The sequence below is a fragment of the Triturus cristatus genome, chromosome 7, assembly GCF_964204655.1.
Source record: "Triturus cristatus chromosome 7, aTriCri1.1, whole genome shotgun sequence".
NCBI lineage: Eukaryota > Metazoa > Chordata > Amphibia > Caudata > Salamandridae > Triturus > Triturus cristatus.
In genome coordinates, this window is record NC_140590.1 from 1,663,478,988 (window position 1) to 1,663,498,131 (window position 19,144).

At 54.4% G+C, this 19,144-nt stretch overlaps 1 protein-coding gene across 1 annotated transcript in view; it reads left to right on the forward strand.

Annotated features, from left to right (window-relative positions):
- The first annotated feature begins 713 nt into the window (after positions 1–713).
- Positions 714–19,144, forward strand: part of LAMA5 (laminin subunit alpha 5) — a 402,322-nt gene continuing 383,891 nt past the window's right edge. Inside the window, exon 1 of the mRNA XM_085615185.1 lies at positions 714–1,554. Coding sequence (XP_085471311.1) covers positions 1,291–1,554 — 264 coding nt within the window. The 5' untranslated portion in view covers positions 714–1,290. The remainder of the gene's footprint in view (positions 1,555–19,144) is intronic.

A 19,144-nucleotide genomic window follows, 5' to 3' on the forward strand; every position in this document is an offset into this window, starting at 1 on the left:
ACACGTTTTGCCAACAACATTTTAAATGCGAAGCTAGTAGCGCCCCTGCATGCATACACTGTTGAAGGCTACACTACAAGTCCCAGAATGCACCGAGTCGTCGGCTTACAAAAAACAACAAACAACTTCCTTCCCGAGGGCACCTCATGGGGTTAATTCCCCGTTGATGCACTCTTCGCACTTACACCCACCCCCTTACCCTCGCTCCTTGGTACTCCTAAGTGTGTGCGACTCTGGTGTAGCTGCGAGCGCAGGCAATGCTCTGTGCTCTCTGCAGCGCCTGAAGTAAACGCAGAAATGTAGCCACCTGTTGAAACCTGTCCAGCAACAAGCGCCCAGAGGCCACCGGTCAGTACTGCGCTATACGGGGTTCCTCCGTCCTTCATTCACCGCTGTGACTGGTGCGAGCGGACCCATCTCTACAGGTGTGGAGGGTCACACTGTGCCTCCGAGCAGTATCTGCCACCTGTTGGCGCAGTAGATGGTGGCAAATTGCAGACATGCAGGGCACCTAAAGCGTTAAACAGCTCAAGGTGCCCTCGCTGGGAGCTCGCGGACTCCCTCACTTGACCAGGTCCCTGGAGACCCTCCCTTGGGACTCCGATGCCCCTCTCTATGCGCTCCTGAGCCCCTCCCACATGGAGCCAAGCCCCTCCCCATGGTTACCGAAAGCCCTCCCCATGGGTGCAGAGCGTGCTCCAACTCCAAAGTCCATTGTGGCAACAGGCTGGCAGTGGGAGCGGTGGGGGAGGGGAGCGCGGCGCACGGTGGATAGCTCATCACTTGATTAGGTAGCCCTGCCTCCGGAGCAGCCCGTCCAGCACCTCTCGCCAGATCCCAGAGCGTAGGCGGCCCCATCGCAGCTCCCTTCCCCGGAGGAGCGTCAATCTCTGCTGGGCTTCTCCAAGGGCAGCCGGTGCGCTCTCCAGGGCACCCCTCTCTGAGCCTCTGCCCTCAGCCATGAGCAGCACCCTGCAACCGTGAACAAACCACAGGAGAGGACCAAGCCCTCGCCAGCAGGCATCAGAGGACCCAGCCCTGCCAGCTCCGCTGCCCGAATAGACCACAGCAGAGGACCCAGCCCCGCTAGCTCCTGTGCCCGCTGCCCGGACAGACCACTGCAGAGGACCCAGCTCCTGTGCCCGCTGACCGGACAGACCACAGCAGTGGACACAGCCCCGCCAGCTCCTGTGCTCGCTACCCGAGCAGACCGCAGCAGTGGTCCCAGCCCTGTCGGCTCCTGTTCGAGCTGCCTCACTTGGCTCCCCCGGTGCCACCCTCTGAGGGGTGATGGAGCCCGGGCTGGCTATCTCTCTGCTCTCGGCGCTCCTGCTCTGCCTCCCCCGCTCAGCAGCAGGGCAGGACCTGCCCACCAGCACCCCCGGGGTGAATGGATACAGCCTGCACCCTCCGTACTTCAACCTGGCCGAGGGCACCCGGATCTCAGCCTCGGCCACCTGCGGGGAGGAGAAGGAGACGGGCCGCGCCATCCCGGACCTCTACTGCAAGCTGGTGGGGGGGCCTGCGTCCGGGGACCCCAGCCAGACCATCCAGGTAACCGTGCGCGCTGTCTATACCGGACTGTGAGCTGACCAACCACCTCCCGCGGAGCCTCTGTAGGGACCAATGCACCCCAGATAACCCTGCAATCCATAGTGGAAGGACCGTAGTAACACTGCACATCTATAGGGTACCGAGATCCAGCGTGATATCCACGGGGCCTTGGTTAGCCCACCCCCAATGCACTGAGGGGCACTGATTGTTACCTATAGGGGTGTACAAGCAATGCTGCGCATTTGAAGCTCTTTCAGATAAACTTGTGTGCAGAGCCAGATGTATTCTATAGGGTATCCGATGCTGGTCTTCGTGTACTCTATAGGGAACACTGAGTGACCTAGTCAGAATGTCACGGCTACGAGGCGTGTCCTTAATGACCCGGCCCTATTCTGTTATTCATGGGGGGGGATCATCCAGGTACGTTGCGGTCTATAGGTGCCAACGCGTGCTTTCTGCGATGGCGCTCGAGCTCCTGAAGACTGCGCTTTACTTATCGGATCCATATGGGTAGGGAGGGCGCAGGAAGGAGGGCCATCAAGCTAACACTGCACTTTGATAAGGATACTGCACGCTGCTCGGGAGGGGGGGGGGGCACTGCAGTCACACCACTCAACTAACGCTGCAAGCTCCAGGCTCTGCGGCTTGCAATCGATTAGTGGATCTCTGGCCGCACAGCACAGGGACCACGGCAGCCACTTAAGGGGAGGGGGGGGGGGGGGTTACCGGAGGCTCCGGGTGACCATGCCAAATGCCATGCCAACTGTAGCGACCTCCCTGAATGCACCCACTTGTCAGGATTCCCTTATTGGTAAATAACTGACCCCTACATGTTCTTCACTGTAGGGGCTGCCCGCTGCCCCTAAAAGTACCATGCAGCTGTAGACGCGCTGCACGCTGGCAGTGCCGGGACCCAGGCAGGCGCACCGCGGTCTGCGGCGCAACACTACGTGACAACACAGGAAGCCCGCACCTCTCGTGTACTTTGCGCCCATCATAAATGTATTATTTAAAGGGGTACATCTTTGCAGGCGTTAAAACACATCCTAGCCAGCCGGGGCGGGCTCCTCCTTCCCTTATTCATTTGTCACCCCGGCCCATCGGTAGCACCCTGGCACCTTGTTTTCTTAGAAGCCGCGCCCCGAGGCCGTTTAATTAGCAGTGTGCGCTATATCTCCCGGCACTTTAGCAGTTTCACGCCCCGCGAAGGAGCCCTCCCTACGGGTTACTGGGAGAGAGCCTTTCACATGTTCAAATCCGGGGAGACAAAGGGCTTTTGATAGTTTACTCCCGGGGAACCCATGCCCCCCCCCTCACCTCGGGGGGCGTGGCACGATAGCGGACGGGGTGCCACGCCCCCGCCTCCTTACCCCGCCCTCCTCACACACCTAACCGACCTACCTCCGAGACACTACATCCTGCTGAAATAGCTTCATTTGTGTGGTTTACGGTGTGCACAATTCACATACCTCTGTCAGCTGGTTGGTTATATAGGTGACATGTAATTTGCTGGTTGTGTCTCAGTCACTATTTTATTACACCAGGAAGGTGCTTTTAAATTAATGTGTTCGGTCCCTTTTCTTGCTTTAGCAAAGAAAGGTGCTGGATCAGTTTACACCGTTTACAATCCAAGCATGATGGCGGCGGCGTCTGCTCTGTTCCCTTATGCGGAAAAGAGTCAGGCACATGTTACATGTATTTACCTCTGTAATGTTCCAGAGTTGTGCTGGCTGGGCAGTTGTTCTCCGATGGGATGTGACTGGCCTTAGTTGGGTGAGCAGTGAATGTTGCGGGCTCCCCTGAATAGGAGGATGTGGTGGCGCTGTGTGACCGTGAGCATATAGCTGCACAGTGTGGGATGCTGACTCGCTTGAGGAGGGTCGGGAGAGCTGGGTTTGGGGGCTTGAGTGAAGACGTGTCTGACGGACTCCCTTCCCAGGAGCAGGCACGTTTTGGGATCAAGCTCCGACTGGCCTATGGCATTATGCGATTGCACTGCTGCAGCTTTTTCCGCATAATTGTGAATTGCTAAATGATCTCTCACCTTCTGCACAATCAGCAGATTTTAACAAAAATATTGTTTCTAGCTCAAACGGATCAAAAGTTACTAACACGGCGGCGACGTGTGTTTGCGCGCAGCGGAGACCATTCACCAGGTTTAACTGGTCATCTTTCATTTGCTGATTTCTGTATTTGGTTGTTACCCTGATACTAAAGAGGGGACATCTTTGCCCAGATAGTATTACTATAAGTAAAAATGACAAAATAACGAAGTAATGCTATCAAAAATGGGCTGCATTAAGAACCTTCATTTGCCTTTTTTTTTTCTTGCCACATAATTTAATAAATCCTGCCACATAATTTGGTGCTTTCCTGTTGCATAAATCCAGTGGCCCCGCCTATAGGTCAATCAGGCAGTGCCTGGTGGGCCGATCTGACAGGTCAGTGTGTGGGGCGTTTTGTGTGCCTTTGTGGCCCTTTGGTATGGTCGACTGGACTGGTTTTTACTGGTAATTTCCCTAATATTAAAACAAACATTGCCTGCAGTAAGCTAACATCTTTGCGGACTTCCATTGCTGGCTAAACACATATACAGCGGGTCTAAGAGTTCAACACTGCCCTAATTTGCAACTATGGGCCACTCTTTTAGTCATTTAATTCGCTAATGGGGTCACTTTTACTTTAGTGCCCTTGTCTATTTCCTGTCCTTGTTGGTGATAGGGTGGAGATGCTCTCTCCCCAGAGCCTATCTGTCTTGACTTGGGCTGGCAATGATGGGGTCTGCCCGGGTTCCACTAGCGGACTTTGAAGCACTGGCGGGACAGACGGATCCCATGTGGGCTGGTATTTGTGGGTGAGACACAGGGTGTGTGCCTGTTCTCTGGTGGCACTGTTCTGACTCCTCGGAGAGCCAGTGTGGGTGCCCTCTGCACTGGGACATGATTATTTACTCTTGTATATGTTCTACCTTCTGTGGTCTGTCATGGCGCTATAACGATGCAGAAGTCTACAATGTTGCCCTAGTCATTTATATAGCGCTTTCCATCCCGTGGGGGGCAGCAGAGTCTCTGAAGCGCTTTGCCTTCCATCCCATTAGTTTCTGGGTTGAAAGAGTGTTGGTTGCAGTTTGGAAATGGAAAAGGCTGGTCATTGAATGCTGCCTGTGGGTAGGATTGCTGCACTAGCCAGGTGGACGCCTAGGCAAGGCCAATGGAATGACGTGTTTCTGCAGCCACAGCTTTTTTTTGCATAACTATGTACTTGCCGCATTTGCCACATACTCAGTCATCTTCTGAATAATTTGCAGATTTTAACAAACACATTTTGTTTCTAGCTCACAAGGGATCACAGTTTTTACTAACTTATCAACATGTGTTTGAGCGCAGTGGAAGGCCCTTTTGTAAAGGTTAACTGGTCATCTTTCAGTTGCTTATTTCTGCATTTGTTGGTTAAACTGGTAATCTTGAGGTGAAATCTTTGCCAAGACAGTATTGCCATCTGTAATGATTATAAAACAATTTAGTAATACTTTCAAAAAACGGAGCCACCTTATGCCACACCGTTTGCTTTTCTTGCCGCATAATTTAGTCAATCGTACCGCATAATTTGGTGGTCCACTTCCGCACAATTCCAGTTGCACTGCTCATAGGTTTCTCAGGAAGAGGATAACATGACCGAAGGTGGAAGTTGGCATTGAGCAAATGAGATACTGAGAGTAGGGCACAGGAGCCACTTGTGGCCCTCCTGACCTTTGCATGTGGCCCCCTGGTCAACGGCAGCATTGGGCTGCTGTTTACTTGACTGAGCACTAACTGTCAGAAAGATGCTAAATCAACACGCAGGCCTTTATTTACAGGTTAACTGAAGCAAAATAAGACCCCCCTTTTGAAATAAGCCTGTAAAAATATAAAATCTCTTCAAAATTGAAACTAGCGTGCAGAAGCGTTTCACCTCCATATATCAGGTCAAATCAGTGCATTGAAAAGTGTTTCTTTTTAAAGTGATAGTTTTCAAACATGAATTTTGAAATATGTTCCCCATTTCCCCCCCCCCCCCAACTCACAAATGCCAATAGTGAACTAAGAAGCAAGTCAGTTATCGTGTGGCCCTCTGGGTGGCCTGGGTTGCTATTATACATGGACTATGTTATAGATAATGAAACACAAGAGAAGGTTGTGTACAGGTCAAATCCTGTATATCGAGGTGCTCTTAGACGCAATTTATTTTATTTTTTTTATTTTAGAAAGTTTTATATAGCGCTAGCTTGACCCGTGGGTATCAGAATCAGAGCGCTTTACATACACACACGAGAGAAAAATAGCATTACATAGCAGGACCTAAGGAAGCAAAAAAAGACCTAAGCAAAACATAATTAGGCATACAGTGAGGGGAGGGAGACAAACGCGGGTGGTTGGACACAGTCAAGTAACCACCTATCCTTGATGATCAAGTGAGAGGGGATTCAACTAAGTTCTTGAAGTCTAGTTTAGTTGACTTTGCTGCTAAAGTATCTGTTGAGGAGATGGAGTTTCAGGTCCCTTTTGAAGCAGGAGAAGGAGGGGTTGCATCTTGGATCTCTAGGGAGTGTGTTCCACAACCTGGGTACGCTACCAGAAAAGGATCGGCACGGAATTATTTTCCTTTTCAATTTCGGAGAGATGCGAAGAAGTGAGTTGGAGCTTCTCAGAGTTCTGGATTTTCCTTCTTTTACCAGTTTTCTGTTAAGGTAATTGGGGAAGGTGAGTAAAGGGTTTTGTGTGTGATGCAGGCCAGTTTGTAAATACATCTACCTTTCATGGGAAGCCAGTTTCGGGTTGGTGTGATGTGTTCAAATCTTTTTACACCAGTTTTGAGTCGAGCTGCCATGTTAAGGACTGACCTTAGTGGGGCTAGGTGAGCCTTTGGTGTCCCTGTTAAGATGGTGTTTATGTAGTCCAGTTTAGAGAGGACTAGGGATTGTACTATTGTCTTGAGATCATCTTGGGGATTGAAAGGTTTCATTTTCTTGAGGTGTTTCAGTGAGTAAAGCACACCTTTTGCAGAGTTTTTGATATGGTCTTTCATTGATAAGTTTTTGTCCAGGGTAACGCCTAGTGACTTAACCGAGTCGGATATGACGAGGGAGCAGTTTAGGGCATAGAGATTCTTGAGCCATTCTGGGATTGGTCGGTGGTTACTTTTCGGGGACAACAGTATTAATTCAGTTTTGTCCGGGTTCAGCTTTAAGTGGTTTGCATTAAACCAAACAATAATGAAGAACAAGCATTGGCATAGCCAATAGGTCTCGCCTTTGGGACCTTATAAGTGTTTAGCCATGCAACACTTGATGTTGTTGCACCAAGTATATTGTGCTGGATAACTAAACACTTATATGGTCCCAAAGGCGAGACCTATTGGCTATGCCAATGCTTGTTTCATGTTTCACAGTCTTGTATTTGGCTATGTTCAGAAATCAAAATTGTATTTTATTAAATTAAAGCATTTTCTACAAACTATATTTTTTTTAAAAGAAATTGGCACACAAAGATTTTAGAATAATGCTTGAAGGGTAAGATTAATTAAAAAAAAAAAATAGCTTTAATAACAAGGCTGTGGCGCAGTCATGAGAGAGTTGCATTCTTGAAGTGCTAGTGAAAGCTTGTGTGGGGGGGAATTTTTTTTTTTACTCTTTTCCTTTAAAATGGAAATATGTATTTAATGAATGCGTTCTTTCAGTGTATATTGATTTTTAAATGCCTATTTTGAAAGGGTTGTGTTCATAAAACTGTACATTGTGTTGACGTTGGAAGCATAACCTGCAGAGTCAGCCATACTTCGATGTAAAGTTCACCTGCAGGTTAGAAGTACATATCTGGATGGGGCGCGCAGCCCACTGAGCTATCTTGGCAGCCAGTTTAAGATGAGGCACTTTAAAAGTGGAGAGATGTGAGTGGATCAGCCGTCTTACTGCCCCAGTAAGTATTGTCTGGACACCACCAACGACGCCGAGGCTGAGGGGGGGACGCGATGGAAAGCCCGGCAGGGAAGAGACAGTTTTTTTCAGTCTGATGTGACATTGTTTATCAAGGCTCCGTGAGAGCATTTTACTGCAGATTCCCGTTTATCTGGCGCTTCTCTTAAAGTGTAAATATTATTGTAGACAAGTTTAGGGTTTGTTGCAATAAAGTCTAAATAAAAATAAATACATTAAATTACGGTCATGGAAACGGGAAAAAGACACAGAGATGAAGACGGAGGAGAGAGCTGGAGAAAGAGAAATAAATAAATAGAGGTAGAGCGAAAGAAAAAAGCAAATGAAGACGGAAGAGAGAGGGATGGAGAGAGAGATGATGGCAGGAGAAGGAGGGAGAGAGCGCGGTAGACAGAGTGAGGTGAATACGGAAAGAAGGAAGACAGAAGAGTCGGGGTGAGAAACAGAATGGCAGGAAGGCAGGAGCGAGAGGCGTGTGGGGAGAGACAGAGAGGAAGAGGGTGGACAGAAAGAGTGAGAGCTTCGGAAGGCAGATTTAGAGAGAGGGCCCGAGAGGTGATGGGGTCAGAAATGGAGAGTGGAAGTGAAACTATGGGAAGAGAAAGAAAGATTAGCTTGAGAGGAGGACGTGGAGACACGGATTGGGGGATGGGACTGGTGCGTTAATAGAGAGGCAAAAAGGAGATGGAGAGGGCGTAGCGAGTGAGTGGGCGAGGAGAGAGGCGCGCATGTGTTTGCTGGCCCGGGAGTGGTGCGTGTGTGCATGCACGCACAGTCTTCTCTTTTTCGAAGCACATACTCATGCTTGTGGCGCGCTCCTGCTCGCTCCCGCAGGGTGTATGCCGCCACAAGCACAAGTATGTGCTTCGAAAAAGAGCTGAATGACGGCTAAAGGTCTCCTATGCAGCGCATGCGCGCTGCGAAGGTGAGATCTAAAAAGAAGGTAAAGTGAAATTAAAGAATTGCCCAGTATCACACAATTTGTTTGGGGTGGGGAAGCCGAAATCTATCCCAGGTTTTCTGTTTTCACATTGTGCATTTCAACCACTTGATGTGCACGCCTCGCTTCCACGTCCAAGTTACATCCGCATCCCCAAGACTCACCCCCCCCCCCCCCCCCCCCGCCTTCCCATTCTTGACTGTCACCATGCTGGCATCAATGCAGCCCTCGGTCACAGCACAGACCGAACTTTTTGGCCCCTGGCAAAATGTTTGCAAGTACCCATGGCATAGAGTGAGAGGCAGCAGCCGGGGACAAGGCTCTCAGGTGCGCACTACTTAAAGAAGCGGGGTGCCCTGGCATCACATAGTACCTGGAAGTGATAGGGCAGGCCGTGGCCAACCTTGTGTGTTTTACACTGCAAGGGGTCTCTCCACAGGAGCGCGTCGTCCACCAATCCCAGATGCACCCCTTCACCTCCTGTCACTTACACGCCCCACCCCGATTTTCCAGGGGCCTCTCCGCCTCTACCGTGGGGTGTCACTCCGCAGACGTGACACTTTCATTTCCTCCCCTGTGGATGCTGTGCTGACACTGAGCAGTGTGCCCGGCGTGAGTAGTTTGCGCTCTCGCCGTTGTGTTTATAGCGAGGTTTCACTTTCGTTTGCTCTATGGGCCCGTAAAGTGTTGCTTGGAAAGCTGCCCAGTTTTATGCGTTCAGTGGACGCACACACATGCTTGTTTCCGGCTCCCTCCACCCGTGCCATCCTAATGTGTGTGAACAGGTGTTGGGTCCTCAGAGCCCGACCGTGAAATCTCTGCCTCCCCTCCCCTCCCCGCCACACCATAAATAAACACCATAACGAGAGGACGGGACATCGCGTCTGTTTGGAGGGGGCGCTAGACCGCTATGGTTAGCGATTATTAACACATCCCTTTATTGGGCAAAGTAAGCGCATTGAAGTCGGTTCAGTGAGGTTTTAGACCGCTGTTCCTAGGCCAGAAGATTTTACCCACTAAAAATGTTCTGCTTTGCGAGTTGTGTGTGGCCTGAGAGCAGCCTCCCCCCCCCCTTCTTTTTACAGCCCACCCCCGTGTTGTGTGTTAAACGCGCCCCTCCCCCAAACATTTGATCTGAGCTAGTCTTACTGTTCTGGACATAAAAGGCCGCCGAGTTCTAAAATTTTGAAGAGATAGAGTACGTCCTCGGATGTAGCGCCTTTCACCACTAAACTCAGCGAGGCACTTCATTATATTCTCGTCCAGGTTTCCTCTTCTGTGGGGGCGGGGAGGCGCTAGGATGTTACCCGCCGGCTCCAGGCGCTTCCTGCTCCCTGGCTATTTAAGCGCTTGGTCTGCTGCTATCTGTAAGTGTTTGCTAAAACATTTTATCTTGAACTCTCCCGGCCAGCGGCTCCTTTGAGCAAGCGGATTAAAGGGATTATCACTGCGCTGAAAGGGAGCCTGGGGAACTGAGTAAGGGGGGGAGAGGGGTCGAAGGGGATGTGATGGGCTCACACCGAGCTTACTGCCTCAGAAGGTTGCTCGAACCCAGGCGCAAATCCCTGTACAGCTAAGGGTACCCCTGCGGAGTGTGTACATCCCGTGTTCAAGCAGTTTGCCGTAGATGGTGTGTGGTAAGAGACAAGCTTGGACGGACTGTGTCAGAAGACCTGGCTGTATACACCTCCCTGGGCTGTGTTTCGCGCAATAATCAGTCCACGCAAGGTACTTTGCGTAAAAGGCCATTTTATTAGGACAGGGTTGGACAACCATAACCAGAAACATAACACAAATCCCCAACAATCCCCAACAACAACATTCCTCACTACCCATACTCTCCAAGACTCCAACTACTCCATACCCACTTCACACCGCAACCTTCTCACTTCCTTTCGCTTCCTCACTTCTCTTCCAAAACTCCACCACCATCTCCATTCGTCGTCCACTGCTCTGACGCACCCCCACGTTCTCCCCAGTATCCCCCTCCCCGGAAGGGTGAGTATGCCCGTCATGGACTCCTCCCCCCTCCCCAATCCGCCCCACACACACACACACAACCCGTCCTAAACTGGCACGCTGAAAAAACATGACCTCCTCAACTAGTCATGTAATTGCCGGGTGGGCGGGTGGCCAACGGTCCACTAACTATCCCTCCCTGAGGCGCTGGGGAATGGAAGAGGAAGGACTTCCTCTTCCTGCCCCTTTTAACCCTACCTGCGACCCCACCCCTTATCCCACCCCTTCCTCCCCTGTCCTTCCTTTTGCGCGAACTCCCCGGGGGAAGACTAGACCGCTGGTCTTACTTCCCCCGGGGGCCTCCTCGCGCAATAATCAGTCCACGCAAGGTACTTTGCGTAAAAGGCCATTTTATTAGGACAGGGTTGGACAACCATAACCAGAAACATAACACAAATCCCCAACAATCCCCAACAACAACATTCCTCACTACCCATACTCTCCAAGACTCCAACTACTCCATACCCACTTCACACCGCAACCTTCTCACTTCCTTTCGCTTCCTCACTTCTCTTCCAAAACTCCACCACCATCTCCATTCGTCGTCCACTGCTCTGACGCACCCCCACGTTCTCCCCAGTATCCCCCTCCCCGGAAGGGTGAGTATGCCCGTCATGGACTCCTCCCCCCTCCCCAATCCGCCAACCAGGGAACCCCCGGAGGGCGGTTACCTGCCCCACCCCACACAAGTGCACCTTTCGCCCTCACCTCCTCCTACACCAGATCGACTCATTCCACAGCCCACTGATAAAATCCCTCATCTCCATCATATAGTAGGCGTTTCCCATGTGCGAAAGGTGCACGCCATCAGCCCTAAAAAGCAAGGGCTCTTCAAGCCGCAGACCAGGATGCGCCAGCACCTTGATCCCACAGTCCTCACCAAAAACTCTCATTGCCCTATTTAATTTTCTGCGGGCGCGTTCCACCGCAGCGGGCTTCAGCGCCCCCCTCCAAAACTTTCTGGGAATGAACTCTGTCCACACAATACAAGCGCCAGCCAGATTGCGTTTGATCGCTGCCAAGTCCCGCTGCATTAAGTAGATCAAGGACACCGCCGACTGCCGCACCAGATCGTTCTCTCCCAGGTGAATGACAAGCAGATCCGGACAGCCCTGCTGCGAGACCTTCTTCGTGAGCCAAGGCAAAAGTTCTCCCCATCGCATCCCACTCCTACCCCACCAGAAAACCTCATGACTGCAGCTTCTCAGGCCCAGGCTACGCCCGTACACCTGCCTGTCAGCAAACTTGGCAGCCCAATGCACAAATGAATGTCCCACTATCCAGGTAACCGTCTTGGCTCCAGGACCCCCAACACAACCTACGAAGAAAAAAGGAGCATTAGAAACGAGAAAGGGCACACAACACGCTCACACAGCCGCCGCGTACCCCTCCGCCCTACTTCCTCACGTACCGCTCGCAGCAGCGCGACCGCCATCTACCAATCCTCCTGATCTTATCCCAGGACCAACCCAGCCGTGCCGCCGCCGTCGCCGCGCCGATCCGGAAGGAGTGAGTCCCAAACCCCGCCGGGTCTCTCCCTAAGCGCCGCAACGCCATGCGCAGTACCGCCAAGAGCTGGTAAGCCGTGACCCGTTTCCCAGAAGCATGACAGAAAATTTCCCCCGCCAAACGGCCACACTGCCCGCAAAAACTGCTCCACTCCCGCACCGGGCACGCTGCCAACTCCCCCGACTCATTCAGCCACACCCACGTGCCTCTGCCAACCTGATCCGTCTTGGAACGCCCCAGCCATATCCCCAGGCGCCCCCCATCCACACGTACATCCTCGAACCCCAACCCCATCCCCCCCCTACCCCCAAGCAACTCCGAAACCCGAAAGGCCCCAAAGAACATCCACGTCATACACAGGCGGAACAACGCCAACTCATACCGATCGTAACACAAAACCCCCAACTCCCCCAAAACATCCACCAACAGGCCAAAAGTGATCGCCTGGCGCAACGGCGCTCCCTCCCGCCCCCCCCCGCTCCCTTGTCCAGCCCTTCAGCATCCTGCTCAGCAACTCACCCTTGGCCGGATCAAAACCCAGATAGATCTTCCCATAGAAAGAAATCCCTGCCAATTTCCCTGCAATTGTCACTGACGACAAACCCCTGTCCATGCAGTGCAAAACATAGCGCACGACACCCGCTTCACACTCACCCTGAGACATCCGCCAGTCCTCCCGCGACCAACCCAAGAACGCCCCCAACTCCACCCATGCCATACGATAAGTCCGCCGCGTGGACTCGGCAACAGACTGCTCCACCAGATTCACCACTCTCACTCCCCCCAGCTCCAGATACCCTCCGGCACCTTGGTCTTGGCAAAGTCCGCTCCGGGCGCCAACCTTCGGAAACGCTGCCACTGCGAACGAGACAATGCATCCGCGATGTCATTGCTAACGCCCGGCACATGTTTCGCGCGAAACAGCACATTCAAGGGCAAGCACAGCAGCATAAAACTTCGCAGCAAGCGCAGCACCCGCAGGTCCCTCGCCCTCTGATGGTTCACCAGATCCACCACCGTCATGTTGTCCACATGAAAAAGCACCGATCGGTTCCGGAATTCCTGCCCCCACACCTGCAGCGCCACCAACAGCGGAAAGAACTCCAGAAACGCAATGCTCCTGCCCTGTGCCAACCAGTGCGCCGGCCACTGCTCCGCACACCACCGACCATCCCAGAACACACCAAAGCCGCGCGCCCCAGCCGCATCCGAAAAAATCTGCACCTGCCACACCATGTTGTCATCTGCAAAGTCCAAGGAGACCCCATTGAAGTCACTCAGGAACCCCTGCCACACTCGCAGATCCGCCCGGACACCCACCGAAATCCGCACCCTGTGATGGGGCAACACTGCCCCTGACATGGCCAACCCGAGCCGCCTGCAAAACGTCCTGCCCGCCCGCACCACTCGGCACGCAAAGTTCAGCAAGCCCAACAAACGCTGGACGGACCTCAGATCAATCTTCCGTTGCACCATCACTTGGCTCAGACAGTCCTGTATCTCCAAAACCTTCTGCTGGGGGAGGCGCGCCATCCACTCCACAGAATCCAATTCAATCCCCAGAAACGCCAGACAACAACTGGGCCCGGCCGTTTTTTCCGGCGCCAACGGCACACCAAACTCCCCCGCCATCCTCTGAAACTGGCCCAAAGCCGCCCCGCATTCCCCCGTCTGACCACGGCCCACAAACAAGAAATCATCCAAATAGTGGGACACCAGCCGGTGCCCCGCCCTGTCAGTGAAGGCCCATTGCAAAAAGGAACTGAAAGTCTCGAACAGAGCACAGGAGATCGCGCACCCCATGGGCAACACCTTGTCCGCAAAAATGGCCCCACCGAACTGCATGCCCAGCAACGAGAAATCCTCCGGGTGAATCGGCAGAAGGCGAAACGCCGACTTGATGTCACACTTGGCCAATTCCGCCCCCCGCCCACACAGCCGCACCAATCCAATCGCATCATCCACCGACGCATACAACACCCGGGAATCCTCCTCCGCGATGAAATCATTCACTGACCGCCCCTCAGGCCAAGACAAATGGTGGATCAAGCGAAACTCGCCAGGTTCCTTTTTTGGAACCACCCCCAAAGGGGATATGATGAGTTCGGGCAGCGGCCACGTGTCAAACGGGCCGGCCACGCGACCTTCCAACACCTCTTTGCGCAATTTAGCCTCCACGACTTCCGGCAACTCCTTTGCTGACCTCAAATTCTCTGCCCACCTGCACTCCCGTGGCCCCTGGTACCCTACTCGAAAACCTTCCGTGAATCCCCAAAACAGCCGCAGCGCCGCCACCTGATCAGGGTAGCGGGAGAGCCACGGACCCATGGCCTCCACACTAACCGGTGTAGGAGCCCTTTGGCCCAGCCTGCCCCCTTCCTTTCGTGACCCGCCATTGCTCGGACGGGGTGGCCAAGGTGAAACACTGCGTGACCGGGTGCTTGCCACCACACTTAGAACACTCATGTTTAAATTTGCAGGGGTGGCGGGTGCAGAATCCCTTGTTGAAATTCCAACAAGCCCCAGTGGTGGCTCCCCCACTCTTCGCAGGCTGTCCGGCTGCGCCGGCAGCGGCAGCCTGCCCACCCGCACCCCCAGCTCCACTGGCGCCCCCTCCCGCCCCCCCCGAGGCGGGACGGGACTGAAAAGACCGATAAGCCACCGGAAGGCCACTCGCAGTGTGTGTAGCCGCAGAGGACTGCGTGGAGGCCATCCACTGCACCCACAGCTCCTGATCTACCTCTCCCCAGGGCTTGTCCGGGTTGACGCTGACCCTCGCCCGAAATTCCTCATCATAACTTAGCCAGGCAAAACCCCCAAAGTGCATCTGCGCTTTTCTGATGATATCCATGTATTTGAACAACGCAATCGCCCTATCCGGATGCTTCTCGCAATAAATACTGGCATAAATCAGGAAGGCCGACGTCCAATTCTCCATAGTTATCGGCACCCGAGGCCGCCGTGTCAATTCCCACTCCTCCTCTTTAGACCCCTCTTTCGCCTGAATCTCCCGATGCAACAATTTAAAGACATCCACATATTCGTGTTTCCAAATCCTGCCCCTTGTCTTTTCAGACAGATGGGACCCCAGAGGCATCGCCAACCCCATATAAGGCAGCTTCTTCTTATGTTTCTCACCCCCTTCCTCCTTCCCATCTGTCACCTTCTCCGTCTGAACACCAGCTCCCACCATTCGCTTCACATCCCCCTCTGGGGCCGCCGCCTTAGCCGGCACCTGCGGCTGCGCCGCCTCTCCCACCTCCCTCACCGACCCATCCCCCACCCCCACAGACCTACAAGACTTCTTACGCCCCCCACCATGTGCTCTCACCTGTCAAAGTGCGTGGCACCTCCTGCGCCCGTCCGCCGGGACCCGGGGCCGACACCCTCGCCGCTGGCGCCTTGCTGCAGCTGGCTTTGCTGTCCTGGAAAACACCAAACTTCCTCGTTGCCACCGGCCCCGACACCTCACGCACCTCGCCCTCTTCCAACTCCTCACTCTCCGACTCGTAATCCAGCTCTTCGACCACCACAGGCTCGCTAGGCTCCATGCGCACCTCACGCACTACACGCTTCATTCCTTTTCCTTTCTCTCCAAGGACAAACTCATACTCCGGCGCCGATGATGCGCGCTCCCTCGATGGAGGGCAGGCCGCCGCGGACCCCCCTACTGCTTCGTCCCGGCGTCTGGAGGCCGTAGTGCGCCCCGCCGGCCCACCCCGGCCTCTACCAGCAATCAGCGCTGGCGTGGATCCCATCCCCCCCTCGTGACCGGCATAGTCCGAGGGGGCCCCAGCGCCACCAGGTCTCTGAGACGTCAAGTCCGTCCCTGCCTCATCCAGCCACACCCAGCGCCCGCGCCCCCGAGCCGGCCCAGCCCCTCCCCCGCGCGCCACCACCCCTCCCCCGCGCGCCACCACCCGGTCCGCCGCGCGCTCCCCCTCCCTAGCCGCACACATCTCCTCCCAGCGCCGCTCCGTATCTTCAATCAGCCGCCGCTGCTCCCGGATACGCTCCTCTAAAGACATCTCGGCCCAACGGTCGTCCCACCGGCCCTCCCCCGCGGCCCGCGCCCCACGACCGCGGCCTGCACCCCCAGAGGGGCCAGGCGTCACAAGCCCCGTCCCCCGGCCCCCCACAGCCTTCACCGGGCCCTTGCCTTTACCCCCCCGCCCCCCACCCTTCCCCTTGCCCCCACCCCCTTCCCCTTCCCCTTGCCCCCACCCCCCACGGCCGGCCCCTGGTCCCCCCACCCACCGCCCTCGCCCCCCGCGGACTCACTCCCCGAAAGATACAGGGAGAAATCATCCCCAACCCGCTCCTCTGCGTCCTCCTCCAAGTCGCTGTCCTCACTATAGTCAACCAGGAACGAGGCCCCCCCGCTGCCCCCAGCCCCCCCCCCGGACCAACCGCGCCTCCGCAGCCCCACCCTTGCCCTCAACAGCCCCCCCGCCCCCCCCCACAGGCACCTCAGCGGACGAACCCAGCGCCGGGAGGCTCAGACGCCTATCCCCTGGCTTCCCCCCAGGCCCTGCCTTCTTGCCCCCCCCTCGCGCGCCCACCGCGTGTTTCTTGGGAGGCGGTTCCTCCATGCAGGCAACAACGGCCGCCGCAACCCCCGCGGACGCCGAACGCGGAGTCCTGGACATTCCCACCCACGCCTGCTCCAACACACCCGGCCGCAGAAGGTCCGCCCTCCCCGCACGCCCCAACAGCTGTAGCGCCGCCCGCACCGCCGCCTCATCCGGCGTCTGACCCCCTCCCAAGTCCATCGCGCTCGTTCCCCGCGCTAACCGCCGCTCCGCCCCCGCCGACTCCACCCGACACCCACAGGCCGCCAAACGTCGCCAAACGAGGCCGCCCGGAGACCCGCTCGTCAACTCACCACACGCGCCGCTCCCGACGCGAGAACACGCCCCCGCCGATCCTCCAACGCTCCACAGCCCCGCTCCGCGCACCAACGGTCCACTAACTATCCCTCCCTGAGGCGCTGGGGAATGGAAGAGGAAGGACTTCCTCTTCCTGCCCCTTTTAACCCTACCTGCGACCCCACCCCTTATCCCACCCCTTCCTCCCCTGTCCTTCCTTTTGCGCGAACTCCCCGGGGGAAGACTAGACCGCTGGTCTTACTTCCCCCGGGGGCCTCCTTGTGGCCCCGGTGAACTGACTTTGTTAATTACATGCACCAGTTATCACTTATCTACCTCAAGACCAGAGCAATGCCCCCACAACACATCCCAGTGCAGGGTAATTCCACCGTTTAATCCCAGTTTACTCTCTCATGGCGCTTTGTGCGTGCTTCGTAAAGGGAATGGTGCACACCCTGTATATCCAATGACCCCCTGGCCTTATTTAACTCTCTCTCAACTCCAAAGGCTGTAGATCAAGGTGTCCCTCAAGGCTCTATCCTTGCTCCGACCCTATGTAATCTCTACATTGAACCACTTGGAGCCCTATTAGAAGGAGCTGAGATCCTTTACCACTGATATGCCGATGGCACCTTACTCTACCTCAAGGTGTCCTCCATACATGACCTCTCGTTTCTCGCCACCACCCTCCACTCCATCCAAGAATGGATGTCATCTCGTCTCATCATCTCAATCTGAATCCCTCTAGAACAGAAATCCTTCTTTTCTCTACCTTTAAACTCTCCACCTCCTTTTCAATCGTGGATGAATAGGACCCGGACCCCCCAGGTTGTTCCCGGCCCGCCCCCATAAGAACCCACAAATCAAGACTTAATGACCAGAGCTGTGGGTAAAAGAGGCCATGTTTATTACAAACCATCACACGTAAACATGACAATATATAATCCATAAGATTCAAATTCCATACGATATAGATTTATCAAATTCGATCACTAAACAATATTTATGTTTATGTTGATCATAATCCATCGGCAGAAATGACCGAACTTAATTTATATACAAAGAATATTCTCTATCGCTCCAGCACCAAGGGGCCTTCTGGCTCACGCACCCCAAACTGAGAACAACGCAAGGCGCAACCCACCTGCGTCCTTGAGAGGTGAGCCCCTGCCATCTGGTCTCCATGCCTATTAGGCCTTACCATAACCCTGACCCACATTCTGGAGCGCTATGACCTCAAAAGGGGCCGGAACTTAAGCACTCGCCTCAGCCAGACCGATAAATACCGCCCCAGATGCCCCACTTATCATCACATTGATTGTATATTTACCAGATAGATAACGACGACAAACCGGGCCAACCCGCCCCCGTATGGAGCCCCCACCGAGCACTTCACTCGAGCTGGGCGAGTAACACTTAAGCCGTGCAGCTCCACCCCCCTCCCAACAGATTCCCGCAGCGGTGCGCCAAGGGTCCCGATGCTTATTGCCCTGCAAGGTGAGCTCGAGAAAGGGAAGAGAACGAAAAAAAAACTCCGACACTGATCAGGGTTCCGTGCTGTCCTCTCCCGTCTGACTTCTCGCCTCTCCCGCCGCGTGACTCCTCTGCTCCTGCGCCGACATTGAGATTCACAGGCGTCCACTCTAGATGGAGATGGCACTGTAAAGAAGAGAGGACGAAGGCCTGGGCAAGGTGCCCTAAATAGGCCCCTGCCCTCTTCCCCCCCCCCCACCCCCATCCCCCAATTGCCGGCCCCGGCAGGAAGTGACGTCACGTCTCGCCCCGGAAGTAATTCTTGCTGTTGGCATCAGCCAATCCCTCGTCAGGAGCCACAAGGTCGTGACCGGGATTCCAGGGTTCCGTGCCCTAATGGCGCACTTCATTATAGTACGCGCTTTTCCAAAGTCTAAACATCCCCACAGCAAACCCGTCATCGTTGACAGTGCCAAATCCCTGGGTGTCATCCTCGACAAAAGGCTCAACCTCCAATCCCAAATCAACACCATGGCCAAGAATGCACGCTTCCAACTACGTCTTCTCTGGGGTATTCAGCGTTACATTCCTGAACAAGATCTGAAAACTTTTGTCCAATCTTTGGTGCTCTCCAGACTGGATTACTGCAAATCTTTTCTTGCAGGCCTCCCTAGGATAAGTTTATCCGCTTTGAAAATCCATCCTCCACTCAGCTGCGCGCTTTGTCTATGAGGCCAAAAGAAATTACCTTATAAATCTTTTTTTTGGGGGGGGGGGGGGGGGGGGGGGAGTCTTATATAGCGCGAACTA